The 18814-nt window shown below is 41.6% G+C and overlaps 1 protein-coding gene across 4 annotated transcripts; it reads right to left on the bottom strand.

The window, feature by feature from the left end:
• Window positions 1-956: 956 nt before the first annotated feature.
• Window positions 957-16876, bottom strand: LOC128116464 (uncharacterized). Of its 4 annotated transcripts, none has more exons than XM_052747724.1 (4): window positions 15027-16876; window positions 12724-12902; window positions 11606-11708; window positions 957-1119 (listed from the first exon to the last, which is right to left on the bottom strand). In XM_052747724.1, the coding sequence occupies exons 1-2, from the start codon at window positions 15876-15878 to the stop codon at window positions 12834-12836; spliced, it is 921 nt and encodes a 306-aa protein (XP_052603684.1). In that variant the 5' UTR covers window positions 15879-16876; the 3' UTR covers window positions 957-1119; window positions 11606-11708; window positions 12724-12833. The 4 variants fall into 4 exon arrangements, 3 of the variants coding, with proteins under 3 accessions (XP_052603684.1, XP_052603683.1, XP_052603682.1); XR_008220470.1 differs by lacking the exons at window positions 957-1119; window positions 15027-16876 and adding exons at window positions 4795-5314; window positions 13722-14756; XM_052747723.1 differs by lacking the exon at window positions 957-1119 and adding an exon at window positions 4795-8502.
• Window positions 16877-18814: the final 1938 nt, after the last annotated feature.

The raw sequence follows: 18814 nt of genomic DNA, 5'->3' as shown, positions 1-18814 counted from the left end.
TAGAAGTAGGTTTAAATGTGTTTTTGTTGATCACTTACCAGCAGAATATAACAAAGAAATAGGTGTGTTCCCAAGCATAGCTCAGAAGGTTAGCTTGGAATCTTCCCTAAATGAGTTTTCTTTCCTTGCTTATTTTAGCTGTTGCTGGTCATGGAGGAGCCATGAGGTCAGAAGTGTAGTGCCTTGTCACATTCCTCTGGAGCAGGTTCCTGAAATGAGGACACATATTACTTGGATAATTCTACAACCTCACATTTCTGTAAGCACATTTGAAAAAGTTAATTAGGAATAATATATACAGTTTGGCAGGTAGTTACTGAAACAGCTCTACAGTTTTATGAAATATATTAGATTTTGGTACACAAATAATATAATCATTTAATGGGTCAATTTCAGTTACGCTTTTCTATTTGGCACCTTGAAAATCATTTTCTCTAACATGGAGACATTAGTCTTTTTCATATTCCTATATGTATTTCAGGTTCATGAGTAGAACTGAAACTAAATTTAATAAATCTTTTCTTCATTTTCAGCCAAATGTCCTCTATTTGATGGATATTAATGGCAAAACAATGCGTTGCTATCACAAATATTAAAAATGGAACAAAATAGTTTGTAGCATGATCACAATATTTAGAAAGGACTTTGAGTTCCTTCAGAATGCAATTTGGAATAGAAACAGCTGCCAGCTCACTATTGTTATTATTATTAAATAGTTTGAGATAACACATCTGGAAGGTAAAGTCAAATAAGATCTTAGTCATGTCTTATATAAACTTCTAAAACGAGAGCTGTGAAAGTCAAAGCTGAAAATGCTCACCCTAGTCCAAGGTTCAGCATTCAGTGTGGATGTTACATAGTACTTATAATGGGCGGGTTTGTAAGTAAATAGTGTCTGACGTAATACAGATCAATGACAGCTATGAAAAGAGAGTGGGGTCTTACTTTTCCCATTTGCTTTTCATCCTTTAAAAATCAATCTTAACCTTTCTTGTACTTTATGATAAGTCTTAGGGACAGGAGTGGCAATGTGTGCAGACTACTTCCTGCTCTGAGCACGGACAGAGGGTGTGAGTTCTGTACAAGACTTCTTCTGCCAGTTTATCTTTTTCAGAGCACCTGAAGAAGAAACAGTACACAAGGTTAAAGACCCAACAAAAGAAAAGGATAAAGACCTCCTCCGTGTGTGTGTGTGTGTGTGTGTGTGTGTGTGTGTGTGTGTGTGTGAGAGAGAGAGAGAGAGAGAGAGACAGAGACAGAGAGAGAGACAGAGACAGAGAGTACACATGTGCACGTGCATGTGTGTATGTGAAGAGACTATATTTACTCTCAAACACTGGAGGTAAATTTTCCTGAAAGAGGCCAAGGCCAACTCCAGGAAGCCATTTGTGAATGATTACTGCTTGGCACCAAAGCAGTGTCTGACACACTTGCCTTGTTCTACTGAGAGATGAAATGGTCAAACATGGCTCTCACTGAATGTTAACGTAGACTTTCCTGATCTACCCACTTTTCTATGTTGATCTACATTCAAGGTTACAGTTCAGGAAGCATTAAAGGAACCTTAGTGATTTAACAAAGTATGGCATATTAATTTAACTGTAACTTTTGCAATAGTTAGTTTATCGTCAATAACTGGGGGGATGGCTGTCTTCTCTGAAGGGACCTAAGCACAGAACTAAAAGAGAAACAACACGTATCAGTGTGTGGTGTGTGTCTGTGTGTGCGTGTAAGAGACAGACAGACAGACAGACAGACATGCAGTTCCTTTATTTCTTCCACAAATATATTCACTAATGTGAGCCTTTGAGTATTTTGACAAATATTTTTTCCCAGCCTTCTGAACACCTTTTGGTTGTGAGTTTAGCCCGAGGGATACTAGTAGAGTCAAGGTGAAGTCAGCCTAAGAAATGGGAAGTAGGATCCTGAAATGTGTCAGACAAAAGACCCATAATCAAAAGGCAGGAAAAATGAGGAAGGCAGGGGAGACTATACAGAAGTCAGTCAAACCGGAAGGGAGGGGCATGCTGAGGAGAGAGCCGGGGAAGGTTACACATATTTTTCAAGTGGACACAAAACTCCAAGGAAATACCAAGGCTGCGTGTATCAACAAGGATGGCAGAAGCTGACGCCGAAATGCTGAAAGTATTCAGAATCCATTGTATCTTAACTAGAACAATACATCTTTTGCTTGATATTTACTAGGGACATCGCTGCAGAAAACCATGAGCAACATGCAGTGAGGGGAGATATATGCACACGTAAGCTCACTTTGTGCCTAGGAGGAAACAGTTACATCCCTGAGATTTCCTCCTCAGCTTCCGCAGCACCGCCCCCTTCCTACCCCCACCCAGATATGAATGAAGTTTCCCCTTTTCCTGTTCTTCGAAAAATGATGTCTGAGCAACCTAGCCAGTCAGCAAGCATTAATGGGTTAAGAGGGTTGGAAACTCATTTGATTTCATAGTTGACTGTTTGCATGACTACAGGTTAAGCTGTGATTAGATTTCCATTTATGGCTCCCTCATTTTCAGGCATTTAAAAATAACTCAACCCTAAAAGTTCTTTCTAAATTGATTGAACTGAAGCTTGCCATTGAGTCATAGATAACCCTCAACCTCAGAATACACAAACAAAAACAAAAAAAAGGAAGAAAGAAAGAAAAAAATATCGAAGTTGGGGGATGGCAACCCACTGGTAATTTTTTATACTGCCTTTTTATTCTGGAAAAAAAAAGAAAACCCAGTCATTTGGGGAAATGAAAGCCAACAAATTCATGTCTGCCTTGTTGAATCATCTTTAAATCACTCTGCAAAGACCTAAAATAAGCTAAAACATTCAACTCCTGTGCTTGCAAGTGGCTTAGCCCCCTCAGCATTCACATATACACACATCACACGTTCCTCTGCTTATAAATAGATAAGAATTCAATGGCCTTATGGATGTTATATGAGACACATTTTCAAAGGGGGAAAATGGATGTTTTATGATGATCTCGTCTCTGAGGAAAATCCAAATGACTTTAGGAGACTTGATAAAATATCCTTATTCCAGCCTTAAATTCAAGGCTCTTCAGGCTTCTTCCCAATTTGCCAATTCACTGCTGTACAGTCACCGACACCTGTGAGGCTTCCCCCCAGCATTCAGCAGGTAGTGCAGGAGTTCAGCAGGGAGCCCCCGTGGCGGCATCTCATTAGACCTCCAGCACAATGCTGGTATTTTTCTTTCCACCCAGGCTCCTCCAAAGAGGAACTGCTCTCTTGACCCATCCTGTGACTTCCAGATTCCAATTTCCTAAAGCACTACAGCCTCTTATTATTGCATGGGGAAGATTTAAAGTATTGCTTTTCCTTGTGCCGAAGAACACAATGATGCTTTCAATAAAGTTAAGATCAAAGTATGCCATTACTGCTACAGGCATATCCTTTCATATGCCAGTGTTCTGTCATGTGGGAGGTCATCTGTTCAGTGATTTTTCATTGTCACAGAGGTGTGAATACTCACCAAAATCGCGACTAGTGAATTGGGAGCAGATGGCAAAAGCAAGATAGGAAGTTGTATGATCAAACCTTCCTCATTTGGGTTCCGCTAATGAAGAGCAGAAGTCAGCAACAATGTCTCCATTCTTTGCACCTCGACAACATACCCTCTCTGTCATTGGAACAGCCCTGTCTTCCTAACGGAAAGACGATAAATGGTGGGATTTGCAGTCCATTCTTTTCTGTCCTCTTTCAGTTGCCCAAGATCCATTTTTGTCATTGCTGAATTGTTAATGCTTCTAATTGATCTGTCTTATGGTATTAATTTTTTAATTATGCCATGGTTTATAAGTAAGTTTTCAGAAGCCCAAAATGCTGAAGACCTAAAGATGGTAATAAATGTATATTCTTACTCAAAATGATGAATTCCAACTAACAGAAGTCTGGATTCTTGCTTTGACTTCCTCCTTCAAAGGGCTTATCATTGCCTTTTGTGCACAATGCTTATTTAATTTACGCACACACATGAGCCCACACGTATCTGCGTACTGTGTGATAGACTACTCTACTCTTTGTAAAGGTGCTATGACTGGCCTCTTCTGCAGGTGAGAAAACTCAAACTGAAGAGAGTGCGTTTGTCCGAGACTCCGCTGATGGCAGTGCTGGAATTTATGTGGAAACGTCTGGGACTCAGAGTTAAGCTAGGTCTTCACTGAGGCATAAAGGTGTTGTCTGGGAATTTGTTGACATCCTCTTTTCAGGGTAAGTAATTCATGGGACCAAGCACTCGGCTCTGGTAGTGATGACACCGTTCCCACCAGGTAATGGGTTGGAGTGCTATGCTCACTTCTAGGGCACTGTTTTTAGGAAGTGGAGAGACACTGAATAAGGATCAGGAGACCTCTCTGCCACCAGCGTTATCACATTTCCCTGACTTTACTGTCCCCCACTGAGCCTATGAAAATCCAGGCTTAAAGCATCTTTATTAGGCAGACACTTTGCCTAATCCATCTTTTTATTTCCAGTGCTTAGCGTAGTTCTTGACTCATAGTAGAAGCTCAATAAATATTGATTTGAAATGATGAATAAAATTAGGCGATAATCGAATAAAGGTTATCATCCTAAGCCAACTCTTCTGGTTTTTCATGTGGAATAAATTAATAGGTCTCATCCATTCACCAGAGATTAAATTCTAGAATGTATCATGTCTTGCCAAACTCCTGTACCATTTTTCCCTGTCTCCCAAATTTTCCTGGTTATTGCTGACATTTTACCTATTATAACATTCCCAACAAAGAAAACAGGGGAGACAATCTGTTGTTAATAGCTTTTGAAGTGAATCAATTTATTGTCATAGTAACCAAATTTACAAAACAGATCAATTAGGGAAAGATTTAAATTCAAGCTTAGAAGAGAATGTTCCTAGGGAAGAAAATGAATTATTCTATGTTTCAGGAAACTGACAAAGGAGATTCTTTCTGTCTCACATGAATTTCACAATGTAAAAAAAAAATATGCAACCTTTCCAGATTCCAAACGGGATACAAGAGCAAAGCAGGACAAAACAGGCCAGTGACATCCACACACCCAGCAATGTCTGCCTGGCTCTCTGCTGTCCCTAGGCTGTAGGACTACTTCTTCATCTACACAATCCTTCAGATTCCAGAAAATTACTCCTAGGCTGACAAGAGCCGTGCATCAATGTATACATGGAACTGGGCATGCTTTTTCTTCATAGTGACTTCTGATATATAATAATAATAGTCTGTTTCTCCATCCATGCAGAGGCCATATCTGTTCTCATCTTCACATATACTCAGGGATCATCGCAGCATCTACATAGGAAATGTGTCCTTTATTCAAAATATGGCAGGCAGTATCCTCAGAAATATTTGCATTGTATGTACTAACCATTTGTTACTTCTTTTAATGTGTCTTTTAAAAGAAAAACATCACTGAGGGCAACATATTAGAATATGACATACATTAGAATGTATGTCGTAATTTTTACCACAAGCTCAAATACTGTGGTCCAATTATCTGGTGTCAAGATTGGACGGCAAAGATTTATGCCGAGATAGAATTTAGATCACTACATCACTACAAGTAGTCTTGCTCATGTGACATGGCTTTTTAACAAAAACTGATGGCTTCTTTATGCTGCTGAAAACAGCCAGAGCAGGCTAGGCATGGCAATGCAGCACCTGGGGTAAGGGAAGGCGGAGGATGGAAAGTTCAAGGTCAACCATCCTTGGCTAGTGATGTGTCAAATCAAATAAGGAAGGAAATGAGGAAAGGTGGAGGCAGTGGAGAAAGGGAGGAGGCAAGAAGAAAGGACAAACAGCAAAATAAAATATCCAGAGGGGTGGCCAATGTGCCTGAGAGACGGCATCGTGACACATGGGTACCAGCCTTCACCACACTGTGAACAAAGTCAGGCGTTACCGGCTTCTTCAGACCTTCCACTTGAGAAAAAGCGACTTGCAATGAATTTGGAGTGTGAATAATTTTATTGTAAAAGTCCCCTTGGATCTGATTTAATTCATAAGAAAGCAAGAGTGCTATATAGAAACTAATCATTCATATCACACAGCACCATCGATGATGATGTACAAGTGTGTCCAGATGATTTAGTGAGAATGGCATCCCCGAGGTGGGTTCCCAGAGTGCTCAGACAAGAGGTCAGATTTTTTTTTTTTTTTCGGAAAGGAACTTGAGGTCTGTTTTCATTCTTAGCATGTTTAAAGCTCAAAATGTGGCTAAATGTCTTTTCTCCTGGCAAAAAGTTACTTCCTTAGAAGGCTGAATAATCAAAACAGCAGACGAAGCAGGTTCGGAAAAGTCAGATCCATAAAGGCCCTCTTAGAGAGCTGAGAAATGAGGTAAAGGTGCCTTTACTACACTCACCCATCCTTGCATCCTGCTCTGTTGACATTCAAAATTCAGATTGTCCCGTCAGCAACTGGGGCCACTTGCCCACACTCATTAGTGAAAGGTAAGGGGGCCTGATTTGTAGCCCCATCAAGGATACACAGCAAAGGAAACTCTTCCCACTCGAATCTAACTGATTTGCCCATAGAAGGATTTGTGAACGCTTTGGTTTTCACTGAAAGTCTAAACTCAGGCTCTGGCCAAACCACAACAAAGCTGTGTTGTATCCTTGGCCCATCACTAAGGCCTTCTATTGAAACAGGGTCTCATGTAGTCCAGACTGGCTTCAAGTTTGCTATGCCAATAAGAAGGACCTAACTTCCGACTCCTTCTGGTTGCTGGGACTTCAGGCATGTACAACAACCATACCCACTTTTCTGAAGTGCTGGTGATCAAACTTGGGCTTCATGCCTGCTAGACAAGCACACTGACAACTGAGGTACATTCCATCCCCTACACCTACTTCCTTCTTCTGCCTTTATTCATTGAAAGAAACCCCTGTATGTCATTGTGGTTGCATTTACTCCAGTCCAATCACAGCTCTGTGGGCTGGCAAGCTTTCTCTGTGTTTCCTTTGCACGCATCTCCCTCCACCATCCTTCCCATAGAATGTATTTCTTAGAATTATGACCTAAAACTGTCTCTAGGATTCAGAATATTTGCATGCTGACTCAGTGAAGGAGGTCCTGGAACTAACTGCAGTGAGGTCTCACTCTCCTGAAGACACTATACCTAACAGCTAATGATTTACAACCTCAGCATTTTAGGAAGTAGATAATGGTCAGTTGCTCAACATCAGAAAAAAAATCGCAAGCAAGGCGTGATATGCAATGCCTATAATCTCAGCAACTGGGATGTCGAGGCAGAAGGATCATGAGTTCCAGGCCTGTCTGGGTAAGAACATGATGATCTGACCCAAGACTATAGTATTGTAAGACTTCTTGATGAACCATCCTAAAAAATTGGTTTCAAATTCCATTCACTATAACAACATGAATTACATCCAATTAAATCCAAACTTGTTAATCTCATCCTAACCACGTACTCTATTATTCCATTTGGTCACATTCTCTTTGATCTTGATTCTGTCACTCTTTATATTAAGCCCCCATTCAAGTGTCTTGTCACTTGAAATTTTGGGGCCTTATATTTGATTATACCTACTCAGACAAGACAAGGAGTAAATCCCAATTCACATTGTGTGCTTTCCTTATTCTGGTGTTCATCTGGTTACTCTACTGTGGAGACAGCTTTTCAATCAAAGCTGGCTCCCTCCATCCAACCATACTCTCACAGCCCCTCTCTTATCCACCAGAATTACATATGAGAAATGTTAAAACCCTGTCTAAAGAACTTCCTTCATAATTTCTTGTGATTTAATAAAAATATTTGAAAATAATAGCAATAAGAAGAATCTGGAGATGTTATAGTGGAATTTCCAAGTCATCACCAATTTTATTCCTAAATGCTCATAAACCAGACTTTGAGTAACCAATCTACTGTTTCCCAAGGCTTTGAATCAAGAATTCTGAATGTGAATCTTCTCTTTAAGATGTCGAATCTAGTGTCCTACCTATTAGAAACTTAAAAAAAATCTTACGCCACTTTTTCCATTTTTTCATTATTCTTCTGAGTTCAACCACATCATTTCTTAAATCTCTTTGAATTAAAGTTACTGTTCCTGGAGAATTGTATTTTGTAGCTTCTTGGCACACATCTCATCTGCACAACTTGTTACTCTTCTCTACTCCGGGATTCTTCTATTACCTCTAATACAAAGAATGTTTCCATGGACAGAAAAAAGTACGATAGTTCGTTCTCTTTGCCAATCAGGAACGATACAGACTGTCCTGTGTACCAGACCAGCTCCCAGTCACTATTTTTTCTGAGCATACAGTAGAAAGTCCAGAATGTAACCCAGCTAAGATGATGATGGACTGCATGTGTGTATTTTACATTAAACTCCCCACACATACGCTGCTTCTTGTTCTAAAAGGAAGGCTTTTCTTGCATTCAGAATTCCATGTGGTGTTCTGCATGCTGTCTTGTGTATCACACGTCTCTAAAGCAAGCTTCTCCCACTTTTCACTTCCTTAGGGGCAAGACAAAGTTAAAAGGGACCTTGCTTTTATTGTTTCCCCCCATGCTTTGTTTCATAGTGTGACATTTAGAGAAGAATGGAGGCTGCCCTTAAGTGACACAATGTTAGACTAAGTCGATTAGGAGTATTCTTCTACAACCTTTAAGGCCAATCTGGGCAAGCTGAGACCCTACCTCAAAAAAAAAAGAAAAGAAAAGAGAAAAGAAGGAAGGAAGAGAGAAAGAAAGAAAGGAAGAAAGAAAGAAAGAAAGGAAAGAAAGAAAGAAAGAAAGAAAGAAAGAAAGAAAGAAAGAAAGAAAAGAAGGAAAAGAAAAGAACCAACCAAACAAAACAAAATAGGAAGCCAAGGAGATAGCTCAGTGTTGCCCAACAACAACCAAAGTTCAGATTCCCAGCATTCATGTAAAAGAATGCTGCATTAGCACATATCTGTAATCACATCACTCCTGTAGTGAGATGGGAGATGGAGACAGGAAAAAGTCTCCACACTCATGGACAAGCTTTACCAGAGGCTACAGCACAGCTACAGAAACATCAAAAGAGCCTCCTTCAAATAAGGGAGAAGGTAGGAATCAACTGCAAATATTGTCCCCTGAGTTCCAGAAGAACTCAGTGGCATTCATACATCAGCACACACACACACACACACACACACACACACACACACACACACACACACACACAAACACACTATACAGCAACATGCACAGAGAGAGAGAGTACATAACACCATAACACACACATACACAGTCACATACACACTAAAGTAGCCAACAAAATAAAGATTTCTGATTGTTAGCTGTTTTCAGAAAACTCAACACTTAAAAGTTTTGTTCTAAAATAGAATAGACTCTTTATAGGGCTGTTCTCCCTTGCTGTTTTGTTTCTGGTTCAAACACAGAGGGTTTCCTGGAAGTGCCTTGTCATTACATCATACAATTTGCACTATTGGGTAATAATCTAACCCTGTCAACTGCGCCCCAACTAACTGCCAGCGGACGATGTGCAAAGCACTTGGACTAACTCCTTAGGGCACTTTTCTCTGCTGATATTTAGATTATGAGATTGGGCTTGACTCTCTTTTAGTTTTGTTTGGTAATTTTTCCTCCTTAAATACTATACACTTCTGCCCATTCTCTTCTTGCTCTTTTCTAACTGTTTTAGTAAAGAATCTTTTGGACTCTTGCAAAACTGGCTAAGAAAAAATAAAAAAGGTTATGTGCCTGTGTGTCTGTGTGTCTGTGTGTGTGTGTGTGTGTGTGTGTGTGTGTGTGTGTGTGTGTGCAGCTAATAGTCCAGCAGGAAAACCGGGTTTTCACAGGCCTGTGGTCTCTGGCTCCACCTCCCTGAAGTTCCTCAGCCCTGACCTCAGACCTCTAAGACAGCTTTGCCCTTGAAGCTGCCTTCCTTCTTACCTAACACCTAACCCGGGGAGCCCCTCTCACTGAGGCAAGCTCTCCAAGGCCCAAGGCTTCACCCTGATTTGTTTATGCCTCACTATGCTGAATGTCAGACGTGGTCTCTGATACAGGGTAGGTGCTCTTGGCAGTCAAATTTTGAAGGAATAAATGAGATCTTGCCACAAGGCCTGTCCTAGACTGAGAGTTTCGTGGGTATCTCCTAAAAATATATAGCTAAATTAGGACTGGAACAGTGGGGTTTTCACAGTTTCATTTGTTCAACTGCTTTGAATTAAATTTTTTTTCCAAGCTCCCAACCTCTTGGCTGATGGGACTTTGAGGCTTAATTCTTGTCGCACCTCCCACCTCTCTAGTCCACACAGTGAAACATGCTCACCATCAGCCGGACATCTGTTCAGGAAGCAGACCTTCTCACCCATGTTTTCTGCAGCCCCTGTGTGTCCTGGATCACAGTAAACAACCAAGCACTTGACAAGGCTGCTAGTCTTGGCCACCACCATTCCTGCCGTACCCTTATAGACACTCGCGCCAGATGCTGATTCCACATCTCACACTCATTCTCCATCTGAGGCTTTTCATCTCACTGGCCTTTGTCATCCTGCCCCAGCTAAGGAAACATTAACTCCCTCAGAGGCCCCCACTTGTACCATCCTCATTGGAGGTACTCTTAATATCTCTGTGGAAAACTGTAATTCCCTCGACAAGTCTGTTCTTAGGACGAATGTGAACAAAGATGCTAAGACTCTTTCCAAAATTAGTAGATTATCCTTTTTATTTCATTAGTCTGTGTTATATAAGCTGTTCCTCAAAATTAGGGCAAAAGGAAACTAGGCCATTCTGGCCCTTACTCAGTAAGTTCATGGCAGACTTTGTGTGTGTGTCCATCTGCCTCCTACATGTCCTCCATTTTCTGGGTCAGTACAAAATGTGATGTGGCCTTTTGCTCTCATATCTTTTACTTTTCTTTATATATTCTTCCTGATTTTACCAGAGGGAGCAATATTAAGTACATCCAGCCAATTAGCTTGGGAGAAAAGCCCGTGACTTGTTCTCACCCAGCTCAGCACACACGACAGCATTAATGGACTTCTCTAATCTAACCAGTGAGCAGTACTTTGACTGGTAGCTTGTTTGGCGGGTGTTATCATTTTTTCTCCCAGTCTAGGAGCTGTTAGAAGCTATCATAAGTTTCATTCTAACCTTCTGATGATGTACAAATATACTGCAATGTTCAGGCACAGACAAGAAAAGAATCTTGCATGTCCCATCATAATATTCTATCAAAAAGTATCAAATCTTTAACATAACCTTTATCCCAAAATAATGATCACTAAAACCATTAAAAATTTATCTTGTATGCCTTCAAGTCAAGCATGTAGTGTATGAAGTTAGTGCTTAATGACATTGAATGTATTTTAAACAATAAACAATTAATTCTTTGAAAGACTTGGTTGTTGACTTTTAAAGTTGTGACAATTCTGTAGAGACAAGGAAGAGTAGGCAGTGATCTGGTCAACCAAAGCCAGTGAGAATTTTTAACCATGTGCCCAAGCTCCCTAATCTCTAGAAATGAGCTGAACGGTCTGTGCATGCTCAGGCGCTTCACTGGCTACAACAAAAAATAAGAGAGAAATTAATGTCGCTCAGGGTGACAAAGGAGGCAGGATACTTACAGACATCATCTGAGAAGTAGCTGTTGACCTTCTTCCCTTCCCCTTATGCTCGAAGAGGTTTTAGAGGAGCTTTTTGGTACTGCTCTGGTACTTCTAGCATGGCCTGGGGGTAGAAAGAATTCAGAGAAAGAAAGGACAGGTAGATAACACTTCTAAGTTCAATGGAAATTTTAAATGTTCAATTCAGCTTTATTTAACACAGAAGGGATAGCTGCTCTCCCTGTTTTTCTTTATTATAACCTCAGCTCAAGCTCTATGTTCTTCATGTTTTTATTTTTCAACATGTAGAAATTCTTTGAGGTGAATACCAGTGACTGCAGTAATACAGTGTACTCGAGGTTTCTATTAAAGTTTGGCTAGCACCTTTCAGAAAGAAAGAGGCTCTGGATGCTGCTGTGAAGATTTAAGTCCTCTAAGATAAGATGACCTCCTTCATTAGCTCATTTCTTCCATCTTCTAGGTTTAGAAAAGTATGAATAGTCTTTAGCCTCACTCTAAAACCCACTTGAAATTACCTTGCATACAGTAAGGCAACTAAATTTGAAGTTTAAAATAAGACAATCCTTGCAGGGAAAATCAGCCACTTATCAGTAGTGTTCCATGCAGCTCATTGGAAATTCAGAATTTGGAACACAAATTTAGAGTATTGAACATGGCATTATTCATTGCCTGGCACCGAGTCACACGAGGCAGTTAGCCAAACAAGCTATCTCTCTACTTACAGGTGAAACAACGGTTTGGAGAATCTTAAAAATTTGAAAACATTCATAAATCAAAATAGGAGGTTTTCTAAGGGGGGGAGGGAACACTCTGCCAAGTTAAACAAACTAAGGAAGGAAACAAGCCCGCTGTTAAAACGGTTTTCATGACAGACACTTACACTTCTTCAAACAATATCAATTAGTGTCTTTAGAACAGACTTTCCAGAGATGATATTTCAATCAGCATATTTTCTGGATGTAAAGAGCTTCCCTTCGTGGTTTGGGGCTGTAGAAAATAAGAGAACGGCTCGCAGTAGCTTTGCAGACTGGTGGAGCTCGTCCCTTAGACAAAAACTATCTAAACACATGAACAGGCCTGAGAACTAGAGCACCCTTGGGTCCCCTCAGGATCCCCACCTGTCAGCGGCAGGACCCCTTAGTATGTGGAGGTTCAGATTCCATACACACGGTTTCTTTGCTCAAAGGAGTTTTGGCTTCTTAGGGGTAGCCACTGTTCTCCTTATCTTCTAAGGAATATTCCTTCTTGTCATCTGGTTAAGAGAATGTATCCGAAGATGCATGAAAAAATATGAATCCTAAAGGAGACAAAATCAGAAGACAGGTTCTCCCTGGATGAGTCAGCTTCTATGCCCGGCTTTACCACCAAATGCCTACAGGGGAGTGATCCAAGAAAATGAGTGAACCCTCAGCATGAGGGGTTCCAAAGACCAAGGTGGTACCAGAGAAGACTCCTGGGCCCTGGGGAGAAATTTAAATTTGATGTATGGGAAGTTGATTAGACAGTGCAGCTGAGATGTGTGATGGTGCATGTGGGGTCGGGCTCTGAATGAGTCCCAGAGTTACACCAAAGATGCAAATAAAAAAGAAATCAGTCTTTAAGTTAGCTGTTTCCTTGAATATCTGGTTAGGTAAAGCCTGAGTTGTGCACAGTACTGGGTTTCATTCAGGTTTATGTCTCGATTAGCAAGTTATATCATCCATGTCCGAAAGCAAAGTTCTAACTCTGGGTCCTCCACAAACTGTCTGCAAAATGAAATCGCTAAGACCCCTCTTATCGCATTCAAGATTAGAAATAAAGCATGCCTTCTCTCAGGTCAGTACTCCACATGTTCTCAGTGACACCAAAACCAAGCAAACAGAGGAAAAGAACTGCTAAGCATGCATATTATGCTTTTTGCTTTCAAGAAATTACAAATTAACCCCTAGTTCAGCTTGCCCTATTCACGGCCTCTGTGGGCAACCCCTCTTTTTCCAATGTATGATCCCATTTATTCTTCAGCAATGATAGCTGCAAACTGGCTTCCTTGCAATGCTTTACCTGCTCTACTCAGTTGACCTGGTATCACCTCCAGCTTGATCCATCCTAAGATCCTCCAGGACACGGCAGTACTTACCACATGACTTACTTTGCTGTCTTTCTGAGGTGCTAAGAACTAAGTTTCTGAGACTTTGATTGGCTGGACTTTCTTACATTCTGTGTTGAGGATTGACAGATTTGGTGAGGATGGCTTTCTAGAGTGAGAATTCTTCTTCTTTGGGATTTGGAAGGTAGCATCTCATTGTCGTGGGGCTTTTGAGAACGATGCTCGCCGTTTCTATGCCTCCTCCTTTCTTTCTTTGTGACCATATAGTCCACTCATTTGCACATTTCTCTGTAGAGTCTTCTTAGGATTTTTCCTTTTAATTCTGCTGCTCTGAATTTCATAGACTATTGTTCTGGCATTTTATATTTGTATGACTCCCCCCCGCCCATAGCCTGGTGAAGACTTGGTAAGGCTGGTAGATCGAGATGCTACTATCCAGGGCTAGAATGATGGTTCAGTGGTTGAGAGCACTGGCTGTTCTTCCGGAGGATCCAACTTCAATTCCAACCACCTACACGGCAGCTCACAACCATATGTAGCTCCAGTCCTATTGGATCCTCCAATGCCCTCTTCTGGCCTCCACAGGCACCAGGCATGCATGTGGCGAATAGACATATGCAAGAAAACACATCTAGAGAACAAAAATAAATCTTTTAAAATGGATATTATCCTTTGGTTCTTAAGAATGTTCTTTTAGGTCTTCTCCTGCGTCTCCTTAGAATGCAAAATCCAGTATCTCTGTATTGTCTTCAACTCTAGTCCAATCCCCTTACCAGCTGTCTTCCTTCCTTCCTGTTTTTGTTTGTTTGTTTTGCTGTCTTTTACATTACAACTTTATCTCTTGGTCCTTTTCTTTTTTAGCAAGTATTTAAAAACTGCTTGAAATCATCTGTGGGACATGGGTGGGACTTGTCCAATCGTGAGCTTCAGTAAGGGGGACTGACTTGAGGGTTATTTTTGCTGACTGCCAGGGCTGTGGAAATCTCACAGGTCTGTTGGTCATTTTTCTCTTGAGTGGCTCCTTTGCTTGGAGAAAAACTCCTTTCTCTCTTGTCTGAAAGAGAGCTGCTGCTGGTGCTGTGGGAGGTGAGCGTGGAGAAAGGGGCCAGGGGTTGCTTTTTCAGCATGAAGCCCTCACTTAATCCCCCTGTGTTTATGTGACACCTACCCTCCCTCGGCTCTGCCTAATGGCACAGATTCTACATCCTCTGGGGCACCATTCCCAGAAACTAAATCTCTAGTCTTAGGCTTGGATGAAGGAGAAATAGAAAGAATGTTATCATTTGATTTAAAGCTATAAGCAAGCCAACACTGAACTCATGCCTCTATTCTTACCTTCAGAAATCCAGACTCCCTCCAATGCCTGACTCCAGACTCCTCCAATGCCTGATTCCAGACTCCTCCAATGCCTGATTCCAGACTCCTCCAATGCCTGACTCCAGACTCCTCCAATGCCTGACTCCAGACTCCTCCAATGCCTGACTCCAGACTCCCTCCAAAGCCTGACTCCAGACTCCTCCAATGCCTGATTCCAGACTCCTCCAATGCCTGACTCCAGACTCCTCCAATGCCTGATTCCAGACTCCTCCAATGCCTGACTCCAGACTCCTCCAATGCCTGATTCCAGACTCCTCCAATGCCTGATTCCAGACTCCTCCAATGCCTGACTCCAGACTCCTCCAATGCCTGACTCCAGACTCCTCCAATGCCTGACTCCAGACTCCCTCCAAAGCCTGACTCCAGACTCCTCCAATGCCTGATTCCAGACTCCTCCAATGCCTGATTCCAGACTCCTCCAATGCCTGACTCCAGACTCCCTCCAATGCCTGACTCCAGACTCCTCCAATGCCTGACTCCAGACTCCTCCAATGCCTGACTCCAGACTCCCTCCAATGCCTGACTCCAGACTCCCTCCAGTGCCTGACTCCAGACTCCCTCCAATGCCTGATTCCAGACTCCCTCCAATGCCTGACTCCGGACTCCCTCCAGTGCCTGACTCCAGACTCCCTCCAGTGCCTGACTCCAGACTCCCTCCAGTGCCTGACTCCAGACTCCTCCAAAGCCTGACTCCCAGACAGACTCCCTCCAATACCTGACTCCAGACTCCCTCCAATGCCTGACTCCAGACTCCTCCAAAGCCTGACTCTCAGACAGACTCCCTCCAATACCTGACTCCCAGAAGGACATAAAGTAAGTTCTACTTGTCCCTTGTCCCTTGTCGGCCTTCACACCACTTCTACAAACACTTAACTGCCAACCTTTTCTACTCAACCTAGTCTAGTCTCTTACCCCTTACTTAGCTGCTTTGCAGCTCTTTCCAGACATGACTTACTTCTGCCATCCCCTCTCACAGTCTCTGGTGTTTTGTATTTATATCTGTCCTACCATGTATTGAAGTTCATATAGAAAATAGAAATAGACGCAGATAGTCAATTTACCAATTCAAATGAGAAATTTGGGGTTCTTTGTCAATAAGTCTAGCAATGTCATAACTCCAGAGTTAAGAGTTCCATCTCTCATGATCCTGTGTGACTGCACTGTGTATATGAGAATCTGGTTGTGACCAGTTTACTGTGTTTCAGCCCCACTAGTCACTGGCAACATCATTACTGTAATTGATAACTGTTCTTGTGCTGAAGAAGATGTCAAAAAGACCATGTTTGTACAGATGCTGCATCAACCACAATGCTTGTGAAATATCATCACCACATCACCCTCAAAGGGTAAACTAAGCCGGGCAGTGGTGGTGCACGCCTTTAATCCCAGTACTTGGGAGGCAGAGCCAGGCGGATTTCTGTGAGTTCGAGGCCAACCTGGTCTACAGAGTGAGATCCAGGATGGGAACCAAAACTACACAGAGAAACCCTGTCTCAAAAAACCAAAAAAAAAAAAAAAAGTGGTAAACTAAACTTATATCTACTCCCTGGAAATTCTAAATGGAGCACTTGCCCTGGCTTCTCCATCAGGTATCACACTACCCAGTGGCAGAGACAATAGCATTAAGTTGACCAAGAAAAGAAATTATAAACTACAAAATGTCACAATCTATATCCAAGATAGATATCTAAGTGCAGTAATATGCTAGGTGTGGTTACTTATTTCTATAATCCCAGCACTCAGATGAAAGCTGAGGCAAGAGGATCAACACTAGTTTGAGACTACCCTGTTCTTCACTGTGAGTTCTAGTCCAGTCTGATCTAACAGAGTGAGATCTTAAATCAAGACAAAATAACACAACACAAAGTAAATGTCATCATGAGTTCCTTTACCGCCGTGTTTTCAACAATGTCCTTCTCTCTTCCAGAACACTCTTTGCTGCCTCCCTTCATTTTGCTTGGTTAACTCATTACTTGTTACTTTGTCCCAACCTATTAATAATTGTAATCAGAATACTCACAATAGCTCAGTTTATTAAGTGCCTACAGCAACCATATGTATTATGTCTTTACATATACAAACATGAGTCACTCAGCCTCATTAGGTGAGATACTTCTCATTATGTGTGCTATGCTGTGCATGATGCATGATCTTGTGCACTATTTAAAGCAACCCCATAATGAAGAAAGCCCAATTTCCTTCACTGTATGGATGAAAAATGCTAAGGAATACTTTGTATAACACTCTGTCACTGGGCTTTCCAATATCTCAGGTCCATTTGAGTTGTCTCTCAGATAATGCAAGGGTTAGGATGCACCCAGAGCCAGAGGTCTTTGGGAAACTGCATGGTCTTTCTATGCTTTGAATTCTTTCAGTGAAATGCACACGACAATAGCAGTTATCACACAGGATTGCTGAGAAGAACAAATAAGTTACTATCCTTGAAGTACTTTAAATAGAGCAGGCACGCATTAATTAGATGTTATATAAATATGTGCTATTATTATATGATCCCAGAGCTTCTGGCTCATTTCTTATATGAACAGGACCTTCTATCTGAATCTGAGTTGTGTGTGTGCTTTTCAAAAAACATTGACTTTGTAGGGTAAACACACACACACAAACACACACACACACACACACACACACACACACACACACACCACCACCACCACCACCACCACCACCATCATCACCATCACCACCACCACCTCATTCCCAATGTATAAAAACTTTGAAACAAATTCCTTAACAGTTGAAATGACAGCACCATAGTTTCTCAGTCTTGGCCCATAGTCAAAAAGCCCTGGTAGGTGACTTTCTCTGGCACCTTTCCCTCTGCAATGTAAGTGAAATGGCTGCTGCTGCCATACCATATAAACACAGAATCTGGACTTTTACTTTCTGAATCCCACCCACTACCTTCCATGGGACAGTGAGCCCGAAGGGGACAAGGATCTTGGCTATACTGTTCAGGCTTGTGTCCTACTACTTAAAGCAGTGCCTGGAATATAAAATGGGCTTCATAAATGTTTAATAAACATGTGAACCAATGAATGAATCCTTGTAGTCATTGAACTCCTCTGCGTGAGTTTCACCACATGCAGAAAAGAGATGACGGAGGAAGAATCACTTAGCTCCTAGCAGAATTATAATCACAGTTTACAGTAAAGACAAATACGATGGACTAACTCAGAGTGGCTGACTGCAAAATGGTGTTCATGATTTTCTGATCCTAGACGAGCTGATAAATTCCTAAGTTTCCATCATCAAATAGATGAGTGAGAAAAAGCCAAATGAGATCATGGACGTGTAACCACTCAGTAAGCAGGAGATGCTTGTGGCGGGGGTTATGAGGAAAGAACTCTCTCAGGCCATATCACTCTGAAAGTACAGTTGAGGCATTAGTTTAATAAACCTGTCATTCTCTGGGGTGTTTCATGAATGGTTGCCATCCCCACAATCCTAAGTGACTGCTAGATTCCTAGGGGATGACGAATAAATGTAGATTGTGTGAGTCATGAAGGTGGGGGGAGGAAGCGGAAAACTGTCCCCAAGTCCCTGGAAGACAAAGAGAATTGGGATGCTCAGAAAAGGTTCAGAACTTTCCAAAGAACATAAGCTAGCATCACAAACTGCTGAACCAAAGAGACCATTCCGTCTGCCCAGCACTACAACAAAGGGACAGCTCAAGTCACTTAATAAGACAGGAAAAGAGAGAAAAGCAAGTCTCATCCTATCTAGAC

Source organism: Peromyscus californicus, unplaced genomic scaffold (genome assembly GCF_007827085.1).
Source record: "Peromyscus californicus insignis strain IS unplaced genomic scaffold, ASM782708v3 Scaffold_20__1_contigs__length_68692818, whole genome shotgun sequence".
In the NCBI taxonomy this organism is placed as follows: Eukaryota; Metazoa; Chordata; class Mammalia; order Rodentia; family Cricetidae; genus Peromyscus; species Peromyscus californicus.
This window is presented reverse-complemented; position numbering and strand designations above follow the sequence as displayed.